This window comes from Vipera berus (genome assembly GCF_964194415.1).
Source record: "Vipera berus genome assembly, chromosome: Z".
NCBI classification, from domain to species: Eukaryota; Metazoa; Chordata; class Lepidosauria; order Squamata; family Viperidae; genus Vipera; species Vipera berus.
In genome coordinates this window covers 4,605,389-4,626,959 of record NC_138205.1, presented here as the reverse complement: position 1 = coordinate 4,626,959, position 21,571 = coordinate 4,605,389, and the positions used below count along the sequence as shown (strand labels likewise).

At 48.2% G+C, this 21,571-nt stretch overlaps 1 protein-coding gene across 1 annotated transcript; it reads left to right on the top strand.

Moving 5' to 3' along the window:
* Nucleotides 1–5,061: 5,061 nt before the first annotated feature.
* On the top strand, nucleotides 5,062–5,829 carry LOC308677872 (proteasome subunit beta type-11-like; the record flags this gene model as incomplete). Its single annotated transcript, XM_081344571.1, has 1 exon — nucleotides 5,062–5,829. One exon carries the CDS (start codon nucleotides 5,062–5,064, stop codon nucleotides 5,827–5,829), a length of 768 nt encoding a protein of 255 aa, XP_081200697.1.
* Between the last annotated feature and the right edge of the window lie 15,742 nt (nucleotides 5,830–21,571).

The window sequence follows — 21,571 nt, the reverse complement described above, 5'->3', positions numbered from 1 at the left end:
CTTTTACTCAAACTTCCTTTTAGGAATAGAAATTTCTTCTTTCGTCACAACTCTCTGGATCTCATGTTTATTCTTGCGTAGCCCCGGCTTGTGTTGGAAACCCAAATTATTATTCTGACAGCCCCAGATTTCCAACATCTGGAACAGCTTCACAACTTTCCCAAGATCCCAGCCAAGATCTCAGTTTCAATCAATCATTCAGAATCAATCGTGGGAAGGGACCTTGGAGGTCTTCTAGTCCAACCCCATGCTCCTGCAGGAGACCCTATTCTATTTCAGACAAGTGATTGTCTAGTAGTCTCTTCTGGTGGCAAGCTGTTCCACTGGTTAATTGTCTTCACTGTTAGGAAGTTTCTCCATGATTCCATGTTGCTTCTCTCCTTGATTCGTTTCCATCCATTGTTTCCTGTCCTGCTTTCTGGTGCTTTGGAGAATAAGTTGACCCCCTCTTTTGGGGGGCAGCCCCTCAAATACTGGAATATCATGTCCCCCACCCCCAGTCCTTCTTTTCTCTAGACTGGCCATTCCCAAACCCCGCAACCGATCTTCCTATGTTTTAATCTCCAGCCCTTTAAATTCTTGGAACGGTTCCCCTGAAGTTAACTAAAAACTGCTTTAGAAGTAAATTAGAATAAATTCAATAGAATCTCCACGGGATTTTTGGAATGCAAATGAAGTGTGCAAATTCTCCCCGCTGTCTTAAGCTATCGGATACACAACTCCAGCAAATCTGCGAAGCGTACGCTTTCTTCTTTCTCGGGGACGCGGTTTCCCAACCTCTGGAAGGACAGAGGCAGGTGGGGTGGGGTGAAGACAATTCGGCGTCCCCCCACCCCACCCATTAGGTAGGAGACGCAGAGGGCCTGGTTAAGATTGACAGCTGTTAACAAGACAGGACTGCTTTGGGGGCAGGTGAGGAAGGGACAAGCGAGGAATCACATTGGGGAGGGGACAAATCCTGGTCTCAGCCACCGGGTACGTCAAACCTGAATTAAAAGGGTTTTGATTCTCCCGGCATTGTCCTGTCCTTGAATTTCAGGACAGGTAACCCCGGTGACATTGAAACACTGCATGCAGCTAAGATATTTTGCTCAAGATTGTCCTAAAAACAGCGTCTCCAGAAGTCCCGAAAATACAAATCGTTCCACCCCACCCCCCCACCTGTCACTTAAGCGGTGGGTGCCAATCCAAGGCACCCTTGGATCAAAAAAAAAAAAAGAAGACATTATTTCGTTGTCTGGGTTTTCGCTCAGCTCCCACCCTCCCACCCCCGTCACCCGAAGGACCTGGGTCTATGGAAAGCTGAGGATTGAATTCCTAATTCTGCCTAGTAGTCGCTGTGAAGATCAGGTTTTTCTTTTAAAAGAGATTGCAGCTAGTCCTCAACAGGTCATTTAGGGACTGTTCAAAGTTACAACAGAATATAGAGGCAGTGCTTTGGCTTAGCAAGAGTTTGGTGATGGTTCTAAGTTGCAACTGCACTAAGAAAGTAACTTATGAACATTTAATCATCATCATCATCATCATAAAGTTGGAAGGGCCTTGGAGGTCATCTAGTCCAACCCCCTGCTCAGGCAGGAAACCCTATACCATTTCAGACAAACAGTCTCTTCTTAAAAACCTCCAGTGTTGGAGCATTCACCGCTTCTGGAGGCAGGTTGTTTCTCACACTTACAACCGTTGCAGCATAACTCATACGCTTTACACTTTTTCCCTTAACCCAACAACTTCAGTGTGATGCATTTGTTAGTGAATCCCCAATTCCTAAATTAATTTAGTATTTCTGACTATTTTTTTTTATAGTGTCCAGCTCATTTTCCAAGATCTTTTAATTTTCCCCAAGCTGTACATTCTGGGTTTTTTTAAAATATATATATATATAGTTTATGGTTAGCCTTTCAAAGCAAACAACGTTATTAGAAGCCTAAGACTTCATTACAGGTAATCCTTGATTTAGTTCGTTTAGTTCCATTCAGAGTTAGAATGGCACTGTGAAAAAGGTGATTTATGACCGTTTTTCACACTTACGACCATTGCAGCATCCCCACGATCATGTGATCAGAATTCAGATGCTTGGCAACTGACTCGTACTTATGACGGTCGCACCGTCCTGGGGCCACATGATTCCCTTCTGCGACCTTCTGACAACGGGAGAGCCGGATTGAGTTAACAGCCGTTTGACTTAAATTGACAAATGCAGTGATTTGCTTAACAACGGAGGCCAGGAAGGTCATAAAGCGGGGCAAAACTCACTTAACAACTGTTTCGCTTAGCGATGGAAATTCTGGGCTCAAATTAAGATTGCGATTCGAGGACTCTCTGTGTTATTGATGGACTTTTTAATTTGGAATTTTCCTTTCCATTACGAAAGGCAAAGAGGAAGCAGGAAGGGCATTGAAGAAGGGGAAGGGGACAAGGAAAGAGGAAGGGGAAGAGGAACTGAAGGAGGAAAGGGGAAGGGGAAGTGGAAAGGGAAATAGAAAAGGGAAGGGGAAAGAGGAAGCCGAAGGGGAATTGAAGGAGGGAAAGGGGAAGGGGAAGGGGACAAGGAAAGAGGAAGTGGAAGGGCATTGAAGAAGGGGAAGGGGAACTGAAGGAGGAAAGGGAAAGGGGAAGTGGAAAGGGAAATAGAAAAGGGAAGGGGAAAGAGGAAGCCGAAGGGGAATTGAAGGAGGGAAAGGGGAAGGGGAAAGGGACAAGGAAAGAGGAAGTGGAAGGGACAGGGAAAGAGGAAGCAGAAGGAGAATTGAAGGAGGAAAGAGGAAGGGGAATTGGAAAGGGAAATAGAAAAGGGAAGGGGAAAGGGGAAGGGGAATTGAAGGGAACGGAGAAGTGGAAAAGGACAAGGGAAGGGGAAAGAGGAAGGGGAATTGAAGGAGGAAAGCGGAAGTGGAAAGATAGGGCTCGCAACTTGGGAGTCCTCCTAGATTCACAACTTACTCTGGAAGATCACATAGTGGCCGTGACTAGGGGGGCTTTCGCCCAGGTTCGCCTGGTGCGCCAGTTGCGGCCCTATCTGGACCGGGATGCCCTGTGCACGGTCACTCATGCGCTCGTGACCTCTCGTCTGGACTACTGCAATGCTCTTTACATGGGGCTTCCCTTGAAGACCACTCGGAGGCTCCAACTGGTACAGAATGAGGCTGCGAGAGTTGTCTTGGGAGTTTCCCGGTACTCCCATGTTACACCTTTGCTCCGCGAGCTGCATTGGTTACCAGTTGTCTTCCGGGTGAGGTTCAAGGTCTTGGTTATGATCTTCAAGTTCTTACATGGCATGGGTCCGGGATACCTCGAGGACCACCTGCTGCCGGCGTCGACTCCCCTCCGCCCTGTGCGTGCCCACAGAGAGGGTCTCCTCAGGGTGCCTCCGGTCAGGGAATGTCGACTGGTGGCCCCCAGGGGGAGGGCCTTCTCTGTGGGCGCTCCGGCATTATGGAATCAACTGCCGGTTGAGCTCCGGATGGCATCGGACCTTCGCTCCTTCCAGCGCGGGCTGAAGACCTACCTATTTGAACTAGCTGGTCTGGCCTGAGGGGGAACATTAGGGTTTTTTTAATGGTTTTTTACTATTTTTATTGTTATTGTATTTTAATTGGGCATTGTTTAATTTCTTTTTAATTTTTGTACTGTTATTTATACATGCCCTGTCAACCACCCTGAGTCCTTCGGGAGAAGGGCGGTATACAAATTGAATAAATAATAATAATAATAATAATAAGAGAAATAGAAAAAGGAGGGGGAAAGAGGAAGCAGAAGGGGAATTGAAGAAGGGAAAGGGGAAATGGAAGTGGAAAGGAGGATATTTGTAGCTCAGGGCTGAAATGGGGGTGGTCCTTGGTGCCCTCTGAACTCGCTTGTTTTGTTGCCGGCAAGAAAACATGACCCACGTTAGGGAACATCATCAGTGCCAGTGGAAAGTGAAATGGAAGAAAGGAAAGGGGAAGCAGAAAGGGAAAGGCAAAAGAGGAAGGGAAAGGCAAAGAAGAAGCAGGAAGGGAATTGAAGAAGGGGAAAGGGAAGTGGAAAGGGGAAAGGGAAGAGGAAGGGACAGGGGAAAAAGGAAGCAAAAGGGGAACTGAAGAAGGAAAGCGGAAGCGGAAGTGGAAAGGGAAGTAGAAAAAGGAAGGGGAAAGGGAAGGGACAGGGAGAGAGGAAGCAGAAGAGGAAGTGAAGAAGGGAAAGGGGAAAGGGAAGTGGAAAGGGAAATATTTGTAGCTCAGGGTTGACATGAGGACCCCTGGGTGCCCCATTTGAGCTTCTGCTTGTTTTCTTGCAGACGTTTCATGACCCAAACTGAGTAACATCTTCACCATGCCTCCGGAAAAGCGAACTGCGCCTGCCTGATTTTATTTTATTTATTTTTATTTTTATTCCATTTATATCCCGCCCTTCTCCGAAGACTCAGGGCGGCTTACAAGCTTAGCAGTAGCCTTCATTCTATGTATATGCTGCTTATTAGGGCTTTCACACACACCCCAAGCGGCATTATTACAAAGTCAGCTTATTGCCCCCAACAATCTGGGTCCTCATTTTACCTACCTCGGAAGGATGGAAGGCTGAGTCAACCTTGAGCCTGGTGGGACTCGAACCTGCACTAATTGCAGGCAGCTGGTGTTACTTAAGGAGGCATTAGCCCACTGCTCCACCAAGGCTCTGATGACGTTAACTAGCCAGGGTCATGAAACGTCTGCAAGAAAACGAGCAAAAGCTCAGAGGGCAGCGAGGAAACTCCTCTTTAGGAAAGCTGGAAGCCGGGGGGGTCACATCACATTCTGCCCGCTTGAGATGAAAAATGATGGAAACGCCATCCCCTTGGGGGAAGAGAATTGAGCATCTGACGCAGGCCCAAACCTGTCGTCCGAAGCGTGCAACTTAACACCGCTGCTTCTCTTAAAAATCCTATCCCGCGCGCGTCCCGAGGAACACAATCCTCGCCTCCTCCTTTCGTCGCGCTCCCCGCTCCATCCTCCCGGTGATCCAGTTCCCCGCTCCCCCGCTTCCCTTCCAAGCAAAAGGGGGTTCATTCTGCAAATTCTCTCCGCCTCTCCTTTTCGTTCCCCAATGGCTCTCCAGGACATTGTCAGCAAGAGGGACCCACCAAGGGCTCCTTCTTGGCTTCAGCCGCCCTCCGGCGGAGCCGGGGTCCCCCGTCCTTTCCTGCTGTCCCATGGCACCACCACCCTCGCCTTCCGCTGCAGCCACGGGGTGGTGGTGGCTGCGGACACCCGTTCTTCCTGCGGCGGGCTGGTGGCCGATCCCTCTTCCCGCAAGGTCATCACGCTCCACCGCCATCTTTTGGCCACCACCTCGGGGACCTCGGCCGACTGCGCTACTTGGCTCCGACTCCTGCGGTGTGCGCTCCGCCTCAGGCACCTGTCGGAAGGGCAGCAGCCCAGCGTCGCCGGGGCGGCCAAGCTGCTAGCTTTCATGCTGCGGGGATGCGCCCAGAAGGATCTCTGCGTGGCCACCTTGCTCTGCAGTTGGGATGGCCAAGGACCCGGCTTGCACTACGTCTACAGCGACGGGACCTGCTTCTCCGGGGACGTATTGGCCGTGGGATCAGGATCCACTTACGCCTACGGGGTGCTGGACGGCACCTATCGTTACGATCTGCCCCGGGCGGAGGCGTTCGGGCTGGCCCGCCAAGCAGTGGCTCATGCTGCCCACCGAGACGCCTATTCCGGCGGCAACGTGGATCTTTACCACGTCCGGTCCGACGGATGGGTTTGCGTGTCGCGGGAAGATCTGAGTCAGGTTTATCACGGCTTGGAGTCCCGAGCTGAAGAGGATGGAGACCGCGGAGAGGATCCCCACGAAGAGGCCCACTAGCACTCACAGCAGTCTTCCAGTATTTGTGGGGCTGCCACAGAGAGGAAGGGTGGGGGGTCAACCTATTTTCCAAAGCACCTGAAGACCAGACCAGGAATAACGGATGGAAACTGATCGAGGAGCGATTCAACCAAGAAATAAGGAAAAATTTTCTGACCGTGAGAACAATCAACCGCTGGAACAGCTTGCCACCAGAAGTTGTGGGAGCTTCATCACCGGAAGCTTTCAAGAAGAGACTGGACTGCCATCTGTCAGAAAGAGGGTAGGGTCTCCTGCTTGGGCGCGGGGTTGGACTAGATGACCTAGAAGGTCCCTTTCCAACTCTGTTATTCTATTCTATTCTATTCTATTCTATTCCCTATTTTCTATTCTATTCTATATCTTCTATTCTATTCTAATTCTATATATTCTATTTTATTCTATATATTCTATTCTATTCTATTCCTACTTGAGCAGGGGGTTGGACTAGAAGACCTCCAAGGTCCCCTCCAACTATTATTCTGTTACCCTTTAGCAGTCACCATGATATATGTTGATCGAAAAATCCATCATTCTATGCGATTTGGAGCATAGGGGAACCAGGGTGCAAATAAACCAGCTTGAGCGATATCAGCTTTGCCTCTTTTGTTTGGTTCAAGATCAAAGATAGATCCAGCTGAAGGAATCACAGGGCCTCGAAAGATGAAATAATTAACCATGATGGTGGGAAATCCTAGATACAAGCTTTCTGCTCACCTAAACCGACATGACCTCACATAAGCGAGACAATGTCGGAAGGGAGCAGATGGCCACGTCGCATCCATTGCAGGAAGCCAGAGGCCAGGATAAAACCAGGACAGGACAGGCCACGCTGCTTCCGAGTCTTGCTATCAAGGAAATTCTGTGCCAGATCAGTAAGCCAAACCAGGTTATGGAGCCAGCCAGCCAGTTACATCTGAATGCTGCCGGGAAAGGGTGGACTCACGGGGTCCCCAACTTGTGCGGATCAGGGATCCTCAGAGACTCTCCAACGGGACCGAAGATGCAGGATGCTGCCATTCCAGACCCTAAGCTAGCCAAGATGGGATTCACACAGTCAGTCTAGTTAGCGCCGACCTGGGTTAGTTAGTAAGTGCACTTCAGAAGCTTGCAGAAACTCAGTCCAGGGCGCTCGGTGTATTGCACCAGTCCAGGAATTGTGCAAATGTGTCAGAACAGAAGCCAGCCGGCTGGTCCTCTGCTTCTTGGAGGGGGGGGCAAGGGACCCCCAAACGGCGTGGGGGGGGGAATCTATTCTCACTCCTAGTCTTCAGGGCTGCAAAGAAAGGCGGAAACACCTGGGCCCCTGCCTTTCTCGGGGGGGGGGAGAGCTGTGGAAAGAATAGGATGCTGTTCCCCCCCCCCCCCGTGGTCGCAACGGGATGAGCTTGGAGTGTTTCGGGGGCGTTTTAAACTTCGTCTGCCTGGGGCTGATTGCTATTCCGGGTTGGCGCTGCGTTTCACGGCGGCTGGCGCGCCATGTTCTGCCGCCGCTATCTTAATTGGCATCGTTCACATGCAGCCAGGCGGGCTTTTGCCAACCTGCCCAGTCTTCTCTCTCCCCCCCACCCCGTGTCCTGTACCCCCTCCCTTCTGCCCATCCCTGGCTGGTTTGGCAGCCCCCTCCCTTTCTCTCTCTCTCTCTTTTTTTCTTTTCTTTTTCTTCCCTCTTTCTCTTTCCTTCTCCCTCCCTCCCTTTCTTCCTTCCTTCCTCGGCTGGTTTTGCAGTCTTTCTTCCTTCCTTCCTTCTCCCTCCCTTTCTTCCTTCCCTGGCTGGCTTTGAAGGCCCCTCCCTCCCTCCTTCTTCCTTCCTTCCTTCCTTCCTTCCTTCCTTCCTTCCTTTCTCCCTCTCTTCCTTCCTTCCTTCCCTGGCTGGTTTTGAAGGCTCTTTCTTTCTTTCTTTCTTTCTTTCTTTCTTTCTTTCTTTCTTTCTTGTTTCTTTCTTTCTTTCTTTCTTTCTTTCTTTCTTTCTTTCTTTCTTCCTTCCTTCCTTCCTTCTCCCTCCCTTTCTTCCTTCCTTCCCTGGCTGGTTTTGAAGGCCTTTCTTTCTTTCTTTCTTTCTTTCTTTCTTTCTTTCTTTCTTTCTTTCTTTCTTTCTTTCTTCTTTCCTTCCTTCCTTCCTTCCTTCCTTCCTTCCTTCCTTCCTTCCTTCCTTCTCCCTCCCTTTCTTCCTTCCTTCCCTGGCTGGTTTTGAAGGCCTTTCTTTCTTTCTTTCTTTCTTTCTTTCTTTCTTTCTTTCTTTCTTTCTTTCTTCCTTCCTTCCTTCCTTCCTTCCTTCCTTCGCTGGTTTTGAAGGCTCTTTCTCTTTCTTTCTTTCTTTCTTTCTTTCTTTCCTTCTTTCTTCCTTCCTTCCTTCCTTCTAACTTTCTCCCTCTCTTCCTTTCTTCCTTCCCTGGCTGGTTTTGAAGGCTCTTTCTTTCTTTCTTTCTTTCTTTCTTTCTTTCTTTCTTTCTTTCTTTCTTTCTTTCTTTCTTTCTTTCTTTCTTTCTTTCTTTCTCTTTCTTTCTTTCTTTCTTTCTTTCTTTTTTTGTTTCTTTCTTTCTTTCTTTCTTTCTTTCTTTCTTTCTTTCTTTCTTTCTTTCTTTCTTTCCTCCTTCCTTCCTTCCTTCCTTCCTTCTCCCTCCCTTTCTTCCTTCCTTCCCTGGCTGGTTTTGAAGGCCTTTCTTTCTTTCTTTCTTTCTTTCTTTCTTTCTTTCTTTCTTTCTTTCTTTCTTTCTTTCTTTCTTTCTTTCTTTCTCCTTCCTTTCTTCCTTCCTTCCTTCCTTCCTTCGCTGGTTTTGAAGGCTCTTTCTTTTTCTTTCTTTCTTTCTTCCTTCCTTCCTTCCTTCCTTCCTTCCTTCCTTCCTTCCTTCCTTCCTTCCTTCCTTCCTTCCTTCCTTCCCTGGTTTTGAAGGCTCTTTTTCTTTCTTTCTTTCTTTCTTTCTTTCTTTCTTTCTTTCTTTCTTTCTTTCTTTCTTTCTTTCTTTCTTTCTTTCTTTCTTTCTTTCTTTCTTTCTTTCTTTCTTTCTTTCTTTCTTTCTTTCTTCTCTCTCTCTCCCTTCCCTCCCTCCCTCCCTCTATTTTTTTCTGTCTCTGTCTCTGTCTCTTTCTACTCCCCCCCCCCAGCCCCATCTTATTTATGCCTCTCCTCACCTCCCACCACATGGCTCCCTCCACAGGAGGGGGGGCGTGTGCATCAGCCACCAGACCTGTCAGTCAAGGCTGAAGAGCAGCGGGGGATCAGTCCATTAGCGGGCGCGGGAGGGGGGGGAAGGAGGCAATTATCAGCTTTTTGGATGCTTCACCTGGAGGTGGGGGGGAAGGAGAGGGAGGGGGAGAGCATAGAGCAAGCGAGGCCAGGCGGAAAGGCGAAGAGGAGGGAGGGAGGGAGGGCAGAGGAGAAGCGAGCCAGTTGGCTTTTTAGGCCAGGAATGGGAGGCCAAGAGGAGATCCCAAGGATGGAGAAAAGGCTGGCCAGGGAAGAAGCGAGCTGGTCAGCTTTTTTTAAAGCCAGGGATGGAGACTGTGAGGACATCCCAAAGATGGAAGAAAGTCTGGGCAGGGAAGAAGTGAGCAGGTTACGGATGGGAGACCACAAGGAGATGCCAGGGAGATAGGAAGGTTTGGCAAGCCACCACCAAGCTGCCCCCTCCCCCTCCCCCCCCCAGAAGAAGCTGCAGGAGTCAGGAGTTTAGCTTTGTGGAGCTATGAGAGAGTCTCATCTCAGCCAGAATTTCTCAACCTCGGCAAGTTCAAGACCGCATCCCCACGTCTTAAAGCGGCCAAAGTGGACAAACAGCGATAATCTCTAGCCCAGCGTTTTCCAACCTTAGGAACTTGAAGATGCGTGGACTTCAACTCCCAGAATTCCCCAGCCAGCATAGCTGGCTGGGGAATTCTGGGAGTTGAAGTCCACGCATCTTCAAGTTCCTAAGGTTGGGAAACGCTGCTCTAGCCCAACTAGTTCTCCCTCCCATCTCAAAAAAGGGATGGGGGACCACGAGGAGAGCCTGAAACATACCCCAGGCTGGGCAACAGGAAGAAAAAAAAATCAGGAGGAAGGAAGGAAGGAAGGAAGGAAGGAAGGAAGGAAGGAAGGAAGGAAGGAAGGAAGCCCCCGAGCAGTAGTCTATCTTGCCCTCCAGACAGCAAGCCGATCCCTGTCCTTTCTGACGAGCAGAGGGTTGCCCGGGCCAGGACCAGACCCGGGACTCGGGCCAAAGCATCAGATGAACAGGGCCAAGGGCCGGACCAGAGAAGCGGAGCGGGCTGCACGATCCCGAGAAACAGAGGCACGTGGGAACGCGACTCCCAGAGTCGGGTCAGAGAGGCGGAGGGGACTGCACGATCCCGAGAAAAAGAGGCACGTGGGAACGCGACTCCCAGAGTCGCGCCAGAGAGGCGGAGGGGGGGGCTGCACGATCCCGAGAAACAGAGGCACGTGGGAACGCGACTCCCAGAGTCGGGGCAAACAGGCGAGGGGGGGGGGGGGCTGCACGATCCCGAGAAACAGAGGCACGTGGGACCGCGACTCCCAGACTCGGGTCAGAGAGGCGGAGGGGACTGCACGATCCCGAGAAAAAGAGGCACGTGGGAACGCGACTCCCAGAGACGGGGCAGAGAGGCGGGGGGGGGGGGTGCACGATCCCGAGAATTAGAGGCACGTGGGAACGCGACTCCCAGAGTCGGGGCAAACAGGCGGGGGGGGGCCCTGCACGATCCCGAGAAACACAGGCACGTGGGAACGCGACTCCCAGGAAACCTCCCCCCCCCCGCTAGAGAGGGCAAGGCGGCATTAATATGCAGGCAGAGGAGCAGCCCCCCCGCCCGCCCTCATTTGCATCTAAATTAAAACTTCAGACAAAGCCGCCGCAGCCGCCAGCCACAAAACCCGTCGCGATGCCGGGTTTTCCAATCCAGCCCCCTCACTCCAGACCCCTTAATCCCCCCCCCGAGAAAAGCTCCCCCCCTCCACACACACACCATTCCTGCAATCCCTGCAGCCGCTTGCACGGGAGAACGGAGCGGAGCTGCCTGCGGGATCCACGCGCGGACACGGACACGCGTGGCTCCCGGGGCCAAGTCTCTCCGCGGCTGCGGCTGCCCCGCTTTCCCCGAAAGAACGCGTGTCGAGCTGCCGAACCAAGGCTGGGCTGCTCTTCCGTGAGGATGCTCCCCCTTAGCGCTGCCCGCGCGTGTCCGCGCCCGGTGCGACGCTGCTGGTCGTCTGAACGGGCGAAGGACAGGAACTGGGCACGGCTAGTCTAGTGAAGAGAAGGACCAGGGGAGACACGATAGCAGTCTTCCAATATTTGAGGGGCTGCCACAGAGAGGAGCGGGGTCAGGCTGTTCTCCAAAACACCCGTCGGACAAACTAGGAACAACGGATGGAAACTGATCCAGAAGAGACTCAACCCAGAAATAAGGAGAAATTTCCTGACCGTGAGAACAATTAATCAGTGGAACAGAAATTGCCTTCAGATGTTGTGGGAGCTTCATCACTGGAAGCTTTCAAGAAGAGACTGGACTGCCATCTGTCAGGAATGGTGTAGTAGGGTCTCCTGCTTGGGGGCTGGACTAGATGACCTACAGGATCCCTTCCAGCTCTGCTATTCTATTCTATTCTATTCTATTCTATTCTATTCTATTCTATTCTATTCTATTCTATTCTATTCTATTCTGTTCTGTTCTGTTCTGTTCTATTCTATATTTTAGTATTCTATTCTATTTTATTATTTCTAATTCTATTCTATTATTATTTCTATTCTATTCTATTCTATTCTATTCTATTCTATTCTATATTTTAGTATTCTATTCTATTTTATTATTTCTAATTCTATTCTATTATTATTTCTATTCTATTCTATTCTATTCTATATTTTAGTATTCTATTCTATTTTATTACTTCTAATTCTATTCTATTCTATTCTATATTTTAGTATTCCATTCTATTTTATTACTTCTAATTCTATTCTATTCTATTCTATTCTATTCTATTCTATTCTATTCTATTCTATTCTATTCTATTCTATTCTATTCTATTCTATTCTATTCCTTAGATCTATTCCATTCCATCCTATCCTATCCTATCCTATCCTATCCTATCCTATCCTATCCTATCCTATCCTATCCTATCCTATCCTGTCCTATCCTATCCTGTCCTATCCTATCCTATTCCTCTGTGCATTAAGAAAAGCACGATTCATCCTTGGATTTCCAGACAACTCCTAAATTTGCATTCTGAACAAGCTTCTGTGTGACAAAGTCACTCCTGTCTCTAGGACGTTCCCACAGCCCAGGTAGTCCTCAAAATTACAACAGTTGATTTAGTGGCCGTTCAAGGTTACAAGGCCCCTGAAAAACGTGATCTAATGACCGTTTCCCCCCCCACACTTATGACCGTTGCAGCATCCCCGTGGTCACGTGATCAGAATTCAGATGCTTGGCAACTGACTCCTGCTTACGACAGTCGCAGCGCCCCCGGGGTTATGTGATCCCCTTTTGCGACCTTCTGACAAGCCCACTTCACGGGGGAAAGCCAGATTCACTTCACAACCGGGTTACTAATTTAAGAACTGCACGGATTCACTTAACAACCGTGGCAGGAAAAGTTGCAGAATGGGGGGGGGCCTCAGCTCACTGAACCAATGTCTCACTTTGCGACCTAAAAGTCGGGCTCCATTGTGGTCGTAAGTTGAGGAGTACCGGCAGGTCCGTTATATCTGGGCCGTGGGAGATTTTGCGTTTAATAGGGTGGAGACTTAGCCGGTCTGGCTGGGGAATTCTGGGAGTTGAAGTCCGCCCACCTTCAACCGGCCTAGGTTGGGAAAGATCGCACTGGGGAAGCCCGTGTCTGCCGGTTAGCATTGCCAAAACCCGGCTAGAGAGCGGGACTCGGCTCATGTGGAGGGTCTGAGGTTTGGGTCATTGGTTGTACTGAACAGCTGCTGTTAAAACTGCGCAGGTTTGTGATTGTCGCCTTCGAGCCGATGGCGAAAAGGGCATTTTTCTGGCTGATCAGAAGGCTGCACAACACTGGGTAACCGTAAGCTCTGCTATTAGGAAAGAGAGAGAGAGAGGAAGAAATATTTATTTTCCGCCCCAATGGGCATGTTTTTCTATTTTTCCCCCCTTTTTTGCATGCTCTTTTAAATTTCCTCCCTGTGTGTGTGAGAGAGAGGGAGGGAGGGATTGAGGAAGAAGGGAAGAGAAGGGGAGGAAAGAGGGAGGGAAGGAGGAGGGAGGGAGAGGGAGGGAGGGAGGGGGAGGGAAGCAAAGGTGGGAGGGAGGGAAGAAGGAAAGGAGGGATTGAGGAAGGGATTGAGGGAGAGGGAAGGATTGAGGAAGAGAAGAGGGAGGAAGGGAGGGGGAGGAAAGCAAAGGTGGGAGGGAGGGAAGGAGGAAAGGAGGGATTGAGGAAGGGATTGAGGGAGAGGGAAGGATTGAGGAAGAGAAGAGGGAGGAAGGGAGGGATTGAGGAAGGAGGAGAATTGAGGAAGGAGAGAGTGGCAAAGGAAGGGAGGGAGGGAGGGAAGGAGGAAGGGAGGGATTGAGGAAGGGAGGGAGGAGGGAATGAAGGAAGGGATTGAGGGAGGGAGGGAGGGAGGGAGGGATTGAGGAAGAAGAGAAGGGGAGGGAAGAGGGAGGGAGGGAGGGGGAGGAAAGCAAAGGTGGGAGGGAGAAGGGAAGGAGGAAGGGAGGGATTGAGGAAGGGATTGAGGGAGAGGGAAGGACTGAGGAAGAGAAAAGGGAGGAAGGGAGGGATTGAGGAAGGAGAGAGTGGGAAAGGAAGGGAGGGAGGGATTGAGGAAGAAGGGAAGAGAAGGGGAGGGAAGGGGGAGGAAAGCAAAGGTGGGAGGGAGGGAGGGATTGAGGAAGGGAGGGAGGAGGGAATGAAGGAAGGGATTGAGGGGGAGAGGGAGGGATTGAGGAAGGAGGGAAAAGAGGAGGGAGGGAGGGAGGGAGGGAGGAGGGAATGAAGGAAGGGATTGGGAATGGGAGGGAAGGGATTGAGGAAGGAAGGAAGGCCTGCCGCCCATTGCTCCTCTTTTGCAAGCCCTTTCTCCTAAGGAGAGCGACTGAGGGCCTTTTTCCAAAGGCATCGAGGCGGTTTTAGCACTTGTCCCTCTGCAAAGCAGCCAGCCCTGTTTGAGGTTGGGGGGGTTGGGGGCAGCCGAGTGCAAGGAACGGCTTTTGATTCAGCTGAAACCCCCGTTTGAATAAACCATGGGGCAGGATACAATGGGGAGGGGGGGTGAGAAGAGGGGGCGGGAAGCAAGGAAATTGAGCGGTGGCTTCGAAATCAACCCTCGGAAAGCATTCCCCCTTAGAGCATCATCCGTATTTCCGACTCAGCATTTCCCAACGGGGATGCGTTAAACTACATCCATCATCATGGAGGGAAGGATGATTGTTGCCAGCCGGCCATATCCGGAAGTTGATTTGGAACAAGGGGGCTGCAAAGAGACACCCCCACCTCCTTTTCTCTCCCTGCAAAAGCCTCAAGCTTGCCGGCAAAATTTCTGCAAATCCCCCCCACACACACACACACTTTTATTTGCAAAATTTAGCTCTCTTACAAAAGCCTTCCTGGCCCTCTTGATTTGCAGGCTGAATGGCTGAATGGCAGGGCACCCATTGGCCTCCGTGCGTTCACGCGAGCGTTTTCCCAGTCTTTTTAGTATTGCACGCCGTTTTATATATATATATATAAATTACATATATATATATATATATATATATATATATATATATATATATATATATATAAATTACTAACAAAGAATTAAGGGAGACTGAAATGCATTTCAAACTTATTAGTTTTCATCAGTCAGCCATACCCTTCTGAGATTCAAACCTGGGCTGATTGCACATTAGGCAGTTGTTTTTACCTCTTGAGCCACAGGATCTCTCTTGCTTTGTTAGCTTCTGCAAGGGAAGATATGTGTCAAATACTTGTTAACTATTTAGATTACCTTGCTAGGCCCCAAACATGGGGCAAATCTTTATTTCCTGTTTCAGCCTATCTTGAAGGCCATCGAACAGGCAGTAGTCACACCGGACAGCTCATATATTTATATAAATTACTAACAAAGAATTAAGGGAGACTGAAATGCATTTCAAACTTATTAGTTTTCATCAGTCAGCCATACCCTTCTGAGATTCGAACCTGGGCTGATTGCACATTAGGCAATATATATGTATATATGTGTATGTATGTATATATATATATATGTATATGTATATATGTATATATATATATATTTGGGTGGGTTGACTGGAAAAACAATGATCCGTGGTTTTTTCCCCCTGCCGGATTTGACCCTGTATTGTGTTTACAGTAGCACTAGAAAAATACATGTGGAATTGTTTTTGTTTTCCCCCCCCCCCCCCGTTGCGTTTTGTTGTGGCTTCATCTTTCCTGCCATCTCTTTCCGTTATCAAAGATGGCAGAGCGTGTCACGCCAGCGGCGTTTTGCCTCGGAGGTGCCCTCGCCGCGTTGGCGAGCAAGAGGGAGAAGACCAGCCTTTGCCAATTTCCCTCGGGGGGGGGTGGGGAGGGAAAAATGTGGTTATTTTTTTAAACGGCGGAAGAAAAGAAATTCAGAATTTGGAGGGACGTGTCCGCTTCGGGTCGGAACAAGCCAAAGAGCGATTTATTTATTTATATATTTATTTATTTTAAAAAATGGCACGGATATCCTCGGCAGCTCTTTTTCACGTGCCCTTGTTTAAAAGAGTGCGGGGAAGAAGGAAGTGAAGAAAAAAAAAGTAGAATTAGAATAACCCAGTTGGAAGGGACCTTGTAGGTCATCTAGTCCAACTAAGATGATCCAAGGCCTGGAGAATAAAACGTACGAAGAAGGGTTGCGGGACTTGGGTTTGGCTAGTCTAAAGAGAAGAAGAAATAGGGGTGACATGATAGCAGCGTTCCAGTATTTGAGGGGCTGCCACAAAGAAGAGGGGGTCACGTTATTCACCAAAGCACCCAGAGGGAAGGACGAGAAACAACGGATGGGAACTGATCAAAGAGAGAAGCAACCTGGAATTAAGGAGAAACTTCCTGACGGTGAGGACAGTTAACCAGTGGAACAGCTTGCCACCAGAAGTTGTGGGCGCTCCATCACTGGAGATTTTTTAAAAGAGGCTAGACCGGGGGTAGGCCACCTTGGCTCTTTTATGACTCGTGGACTTCAACTCCCAGAATTCCTGAGCCAGCCATGCTGAGGAGTAAGGGAGAGGTCTCCATGCTGAGCCATGCTAGCTCAGGAATTCTGGGAGTTGAAGTCCACAAGTCATAAAAGAGCCAAGGTGGCCTACCCCTGGCCTAGGCCTAGGCTGCTTTATGACTCGTGGATTTCAACTTCCAGAAATCCTGAGCCAGCCATGCTGAGGGAAAAGGGAGAGGTTTCCAAGCTGAGCCAGGCTGGCTCAGGAATTCTGGGAGTTGAAGTCCACGAGTCATAAAAGAGCCAAGGTTGCCTACCCCTGGCCTAGGCCTAGGCTGCTTTATGACTCGTGGACTTCAACTTCCAGAAATCCTGAGCCAGCCATGCTGAAGGAAAAGGGAGAGGTTTCCACGCTGAGCCATGCTGGCTCAGGAATTCTGGGAGTTGAAGTCCACGAGTCATAAAAGAGCCAAGGTTGCCTACCCCTGGGCTAGACAGTTACTTGTCTGAGATGGTACAGATTCTCCTGCTTGAGCGGGGGGGGGGGGGGCTGGACTAGAAGACCTCCAAGGTCCCTTCTGGCTCTATTCTATTCTAAACCCCCCACCACCACCCAAGCAGGAGAGCCTACCCCATTTCTGACACTTGGCAGTCCAGTCTCTGAGGAGACCCAAAAGGCTTTAAAAGCTGAAATAACACGGGTGGTCCTCGATTCACGGCCTCAGCCGAGCCCAACGTATTTCTGTTGCTAAGCAAGACGTCGGTTATGTGGGGTTTTGCCTCGCTTTACGACCTACCTTGCCGCCACGGTTAAATGAATTGCTGCCGTTGTTAAGTTAGTAACACGGTTGTTAAGTGAATCCGGCTTCCCCATTTGAATTGGCTTATTAGAACGTCGCAGAAGGGGATCACGTGACCCCCGGGATGGTGCAACCGTCATAAATATGAGTCACTGGCCGAGGAATTTTGGGCACGTGACCCATGAGGATGCCGCAACGGGCATTAAGTGTGAAAAAATGACCACAAGTCACTTTTTTCAGTGCGGTGGTTAACTTTAAGCCAGCACGAAATGAACTGTCGTAACGTGAGGACCTCCTGCAGAAGGTTTCCTCCTTGAACGGGGGTTGGGTGGGGTGAGGGTTGGACTAGAGGACCTCCAAGGTCCCTTTCAGCTGTGTTATTCTGTTAATTCAGAAAGACTCATTGATAGGGACAGAGACGAGGATTCGAAAAAAGAAGAGAGATTAGATTAGTTCTCCTATTACAAATAGTCCTCAACTCACAATCATTCCTTTAGCGACCATTCAGAGTTACAACGGCATTGAAAAAAAGACTTACGACCGTTCTTCACACTTGCGACCGTTGTAGCATCCCCAAGGTCACATGATCAGAATTCAGACCCTTGGCAAACAACTCCAGTGGAACAATTAACCAGTGGAACAACCTGCCTCCAGAAGCTGTGAATGCTCCAACACTGGAAGTTTTTAAGAAGAGACTGGACAAACATTTGTCCAAAATGGTATAGAGTTTCCTGCCTGAGCAGGGGGTTGGACTAGATGACCTCCAAGGTCCCTTCCAACTTTATTATTATTAACTCCTATTCATGACGCTTGCCGTGTCCTGGGGTCGTGTGATCCCCTTTCGCGACCTTCCGACAAGGAACGTCCATGGCGAAGCCGGACTCGCTGAACGACGGCGTTACTAGCTTAACAACTGCAGCGGTTCAACTTAACAAATTCTGGCAATAAAGGTTACAAAATGGAGCGTAAACTCAACAACTGTACGCGTAGCAATGGGAATTTTGCGTTCAAGTGGTCGTAAGTCAAGGACTACCTGTATTTAACAACCTTTGGCTCACAAAAGCCCAAAATGTTGCTGGTTTTTATACACACCCCCCCCCCCATTCTTACCGGCCATCGACGAATAAATAAATAAATAAATTGCATTTTCAATTAAAAAAATAAATAAATCAGTTTTGCTGATTCTTATCCAGATGCAGCTCATCCTCAACTTACAACTATTTGTTTCACGACCGTGCAAAGTGACAAGGGCCCTGAAAAAAGCGTCAAGAATTATATTTGCACGATATTGGAAGAACAAAGAAACGCCACCAGGAGAAGAAATAATTTTAAAAAAAATACCAGACTGTGTGGAAACGGACAGAACTTACTTTAAGGTTGAAAGAAAGAGAAGAAGCAGGACATTTTCAAACTTGGCGAAGAAGCAGGACATTTTCAAACTTGGCGCCTATTTTATCAATGGTTCGGGAAAAGAGTTAGGGATTAGGAATTTAATTTGTATTAGTGAATAAGATACTCAGACAACACGTTTTTGTTGAGTGATTGCTACTGAATTCTGTTAGAAAAAAAGCAGTATACAACAGTCCTCGCACTTACGACCGTCTTAGCATCCCCAGAGTCACGTGATCCACATTTCAACCCTCAGCAACCAGCAATGTCTTTATGACGGTTGTCAGCGTCCCGGAGTCACGTGAATCCCACTTCTGACAAGCAAGCGAGATTTGTTTAACGACCGCGCGATTCGCTTAACAACCGCCGGGTGAGTGATTCACTTAAAGAGCAGGGCAAAATTAAAAATAAAAAAGATCGTAAGATCAGGCTCCACCGCCTCGCTTAAGGACGTTAAGTTGAGGACTAAGGAAGATTTTTGGCTTTCAGCCGAGCTCGGCGGCTTTGGGTAGAAAAATTCCTTCAATTTCAACATCCGTAAAATGTGCTCCTTCCCCCCCCTTGCCTATCCGTTTTAATCAATTGCTGCTGCTTGCAATTATAAAGGTCCTTGAGGGACTAGTATATTAGAAACACTTATGTCCTCTTTCTGGGAATTTCTGCTGCCTGATCAAATAAAAATCCTTACTCCAATTAGTTATATCGATGACAGATGTCTATACGGGGACCTCCAGAATACGCAACCAACCGGAATACATTTTTGCAGCCGTGTGGGTGATAATAACCTTCTTTAAAATGGAGAAGAAAAAGAGCTTATTCCGTGAGTATCAATCGGAGGAAGAGATTTAAATTTTATGAGCTAAAGGGTAGTTAGCTGGATTTTTATTGGTGTGATATATATCTAATTGAAAGAAAGCTTTCATCTAGTTTTGTGATTTGGGTTCCGGGCTTGGAAAACGGAAGGGGGCGGGTTTTTTTTCATTTTTATTTTTTTTTACTCCTTTACACATAAAACGCTTGAGTAATTTTTAAAGTTTGTAAATTACAGGTAATCCTCGACTTACGACGAGAACTGAGCCCCTGTTTTCTGCCGTGAAGCGAGGCATTGGTTAAGCCAGGGTTTGCCCCATTTGACGAGCTTCCTTGCCGCCGTTGTTAAGCGAATCGCTGCAGCCGCTAAGTTAGTAACACGGTCGTTAAGGGAATCTGGCTTCCCCCGTTGAATTTGCTTCTCGGAAGGTCGCAAAAGGGGATCGCGTGACACCCCCCCCCGGGACGCAGCAACGGTCATAAGTAGGAAGCAGTTGCTGAGCGTCTGAACTTTGATCTCCTGATCATGGGGACGCTACAAGGGTTGTAACTGTGGAACAATGGTCACTTTTTTTCAGTACCGTAACTTTGAATGGTCACTAAATGAACAGTTGTAAGTCAAGGACCGCCTGTATTATTGAAAGTGAATTTTAAAGTATCTGTGTTAAAGAGGAAGTTAAGAAAAAGCAAGGATAAAAAAAAAGATGTATTAGTTAGAACTTACTGATTTTAGAAATGGTTTTAAAGAAATTTTTTAATGTTTTAAAATTTAGAATAAGTGTTTCCCCCCCCCCCCACACTTTTAGGGTTAAAAAATTTGAAAGGATACGGTGAATTTTATGAACAGAAATTATGATGGTCTATAAAGATTAACGATCAAAGAGAAAAATATATTATTTCCCACAACGGGGAAAAGCAGGGATTGTTAAATCGTTTCCTTTATCCAAAGAAGAAAATCTATAATAATGATAATGATGATGATGATGATAATGACAATGACAATAATGATGATGATGATGATGATGATGATGTTGGAAGGGACCCTGGAGGTCTTCTAGTCTAACCCCCTGCTCAGGCAGGAAATTCTAGATCAGGGGTCCCCAACCTTGGCAACTTTAAGATTTGTGGACTTCAATTCCCAGAATCCCCCCAACCTTGGCAACTTTAAGATTTGTGGACCTCAACTCCCAGAATTCCCCCAACCTTGGCAACTTTAACACTTGTGGACTTCAACTCCCAGAATCCCCCCAACCTTGGCAACTTTAAGACTTGTGGATTTCAACTCCCAGAATTGCCCCAACCTTGGCAACTTTAAGATTTGTGGACTTCAACTCCCAGAATACCCCCAACCTTGGCAACTTTAAGACTTGTGGACTTCAACTCCCAGAATCCCCCCAACCTTGGCAACTTTAAGACCTGTGGACTTCAACTCCCAGAATTCCCCAGCTGTCCATTCTCTTCTTGGTTGTCCAATCTGTATTTGGAAATCGCTTCTGGACTGTGTTTGCGATGGAAAAAAAAAATTAAACTTTGTTTTTGTTGATTAGATAGGCTTGTTGTTATGGAAAAGGCTGGTACAGGGGTAGGCAACCTTGGCGCTTTTATAATTCGTGGACTTCAACTCCCAGAATTCCTGAGCCAGCCATGCTGAGGGGAAAGGGAGAGGTTTCCAAGCTGAGCCATGCTGGCTCAGGAATTCTGGGAGTTGAAGTCCATTAGTCATAAAAGAGCCAAGGTTGCCTACCCCTGGGCTAGTAAATACTATCGTGTAAATGTAAACAAATTGAGGTTGTAAAGTTATTACCTTCTACTGTGCCAGAATTGGAAGTCAATTTCCTTTTTTTGTGTTTTTCCCTTTCTATCCCACATTCTCTTTTTCTTTCCCCTAGTGTTCCATTAGAGGTAGTCCTTGACTTACGACCACATTGGAACCCAAAATTTCTCTTGCTAAGTGAGAAAACGGTTATGTGATGTTTTGCCCCCTTTAATGACCTTTCTTGCCACAGTTGTTAAGCGAATCACTGCTGTGGTTAAATCGGGAACACGGTCGTTAAGCGAATCCAGATTCCCCTATTGACTTTGCTTGTCGGAAGGTCGCAAAAGGGGAATCCCGTGACCCCGGGATACGGCGACCGTTACGAAGGCGAACCAGTTCCCAAGCATCCGAATGTGAAATCACCTGACCCTGGGGAACGCTGCAACGGCCGTTAAGTGTGAAAAATGGTCCTAGGTCACGTTTTCAAGTGCCGTTGTAACTTTCAAGGGTCCCTAAGCGAACCGCTATAAGTCGAGGACTTTACCCGTCCTATTTTAACTTTCCTTTCTATCTTCGGTTTGGATAAATCAGTAAGAAGAAATTGAAAGCGGGAAAAAAAAATAACCCCTCTTGGCGGCTCGCGCAGACAATTCAATTTTTTTTTTTTTTAGAAAATAAATCGTTTATTACGAAATTATAACATGGATGTTCCCACCTGACACCGATTTTTGCCTGAACTCCCTAGACTGAATCACGGCAGTCCGGAGACGCAGCGTTTTTCGCCCCGTCCCTTTGGTGTCGGAAAGGAGACGGAGCCCAAA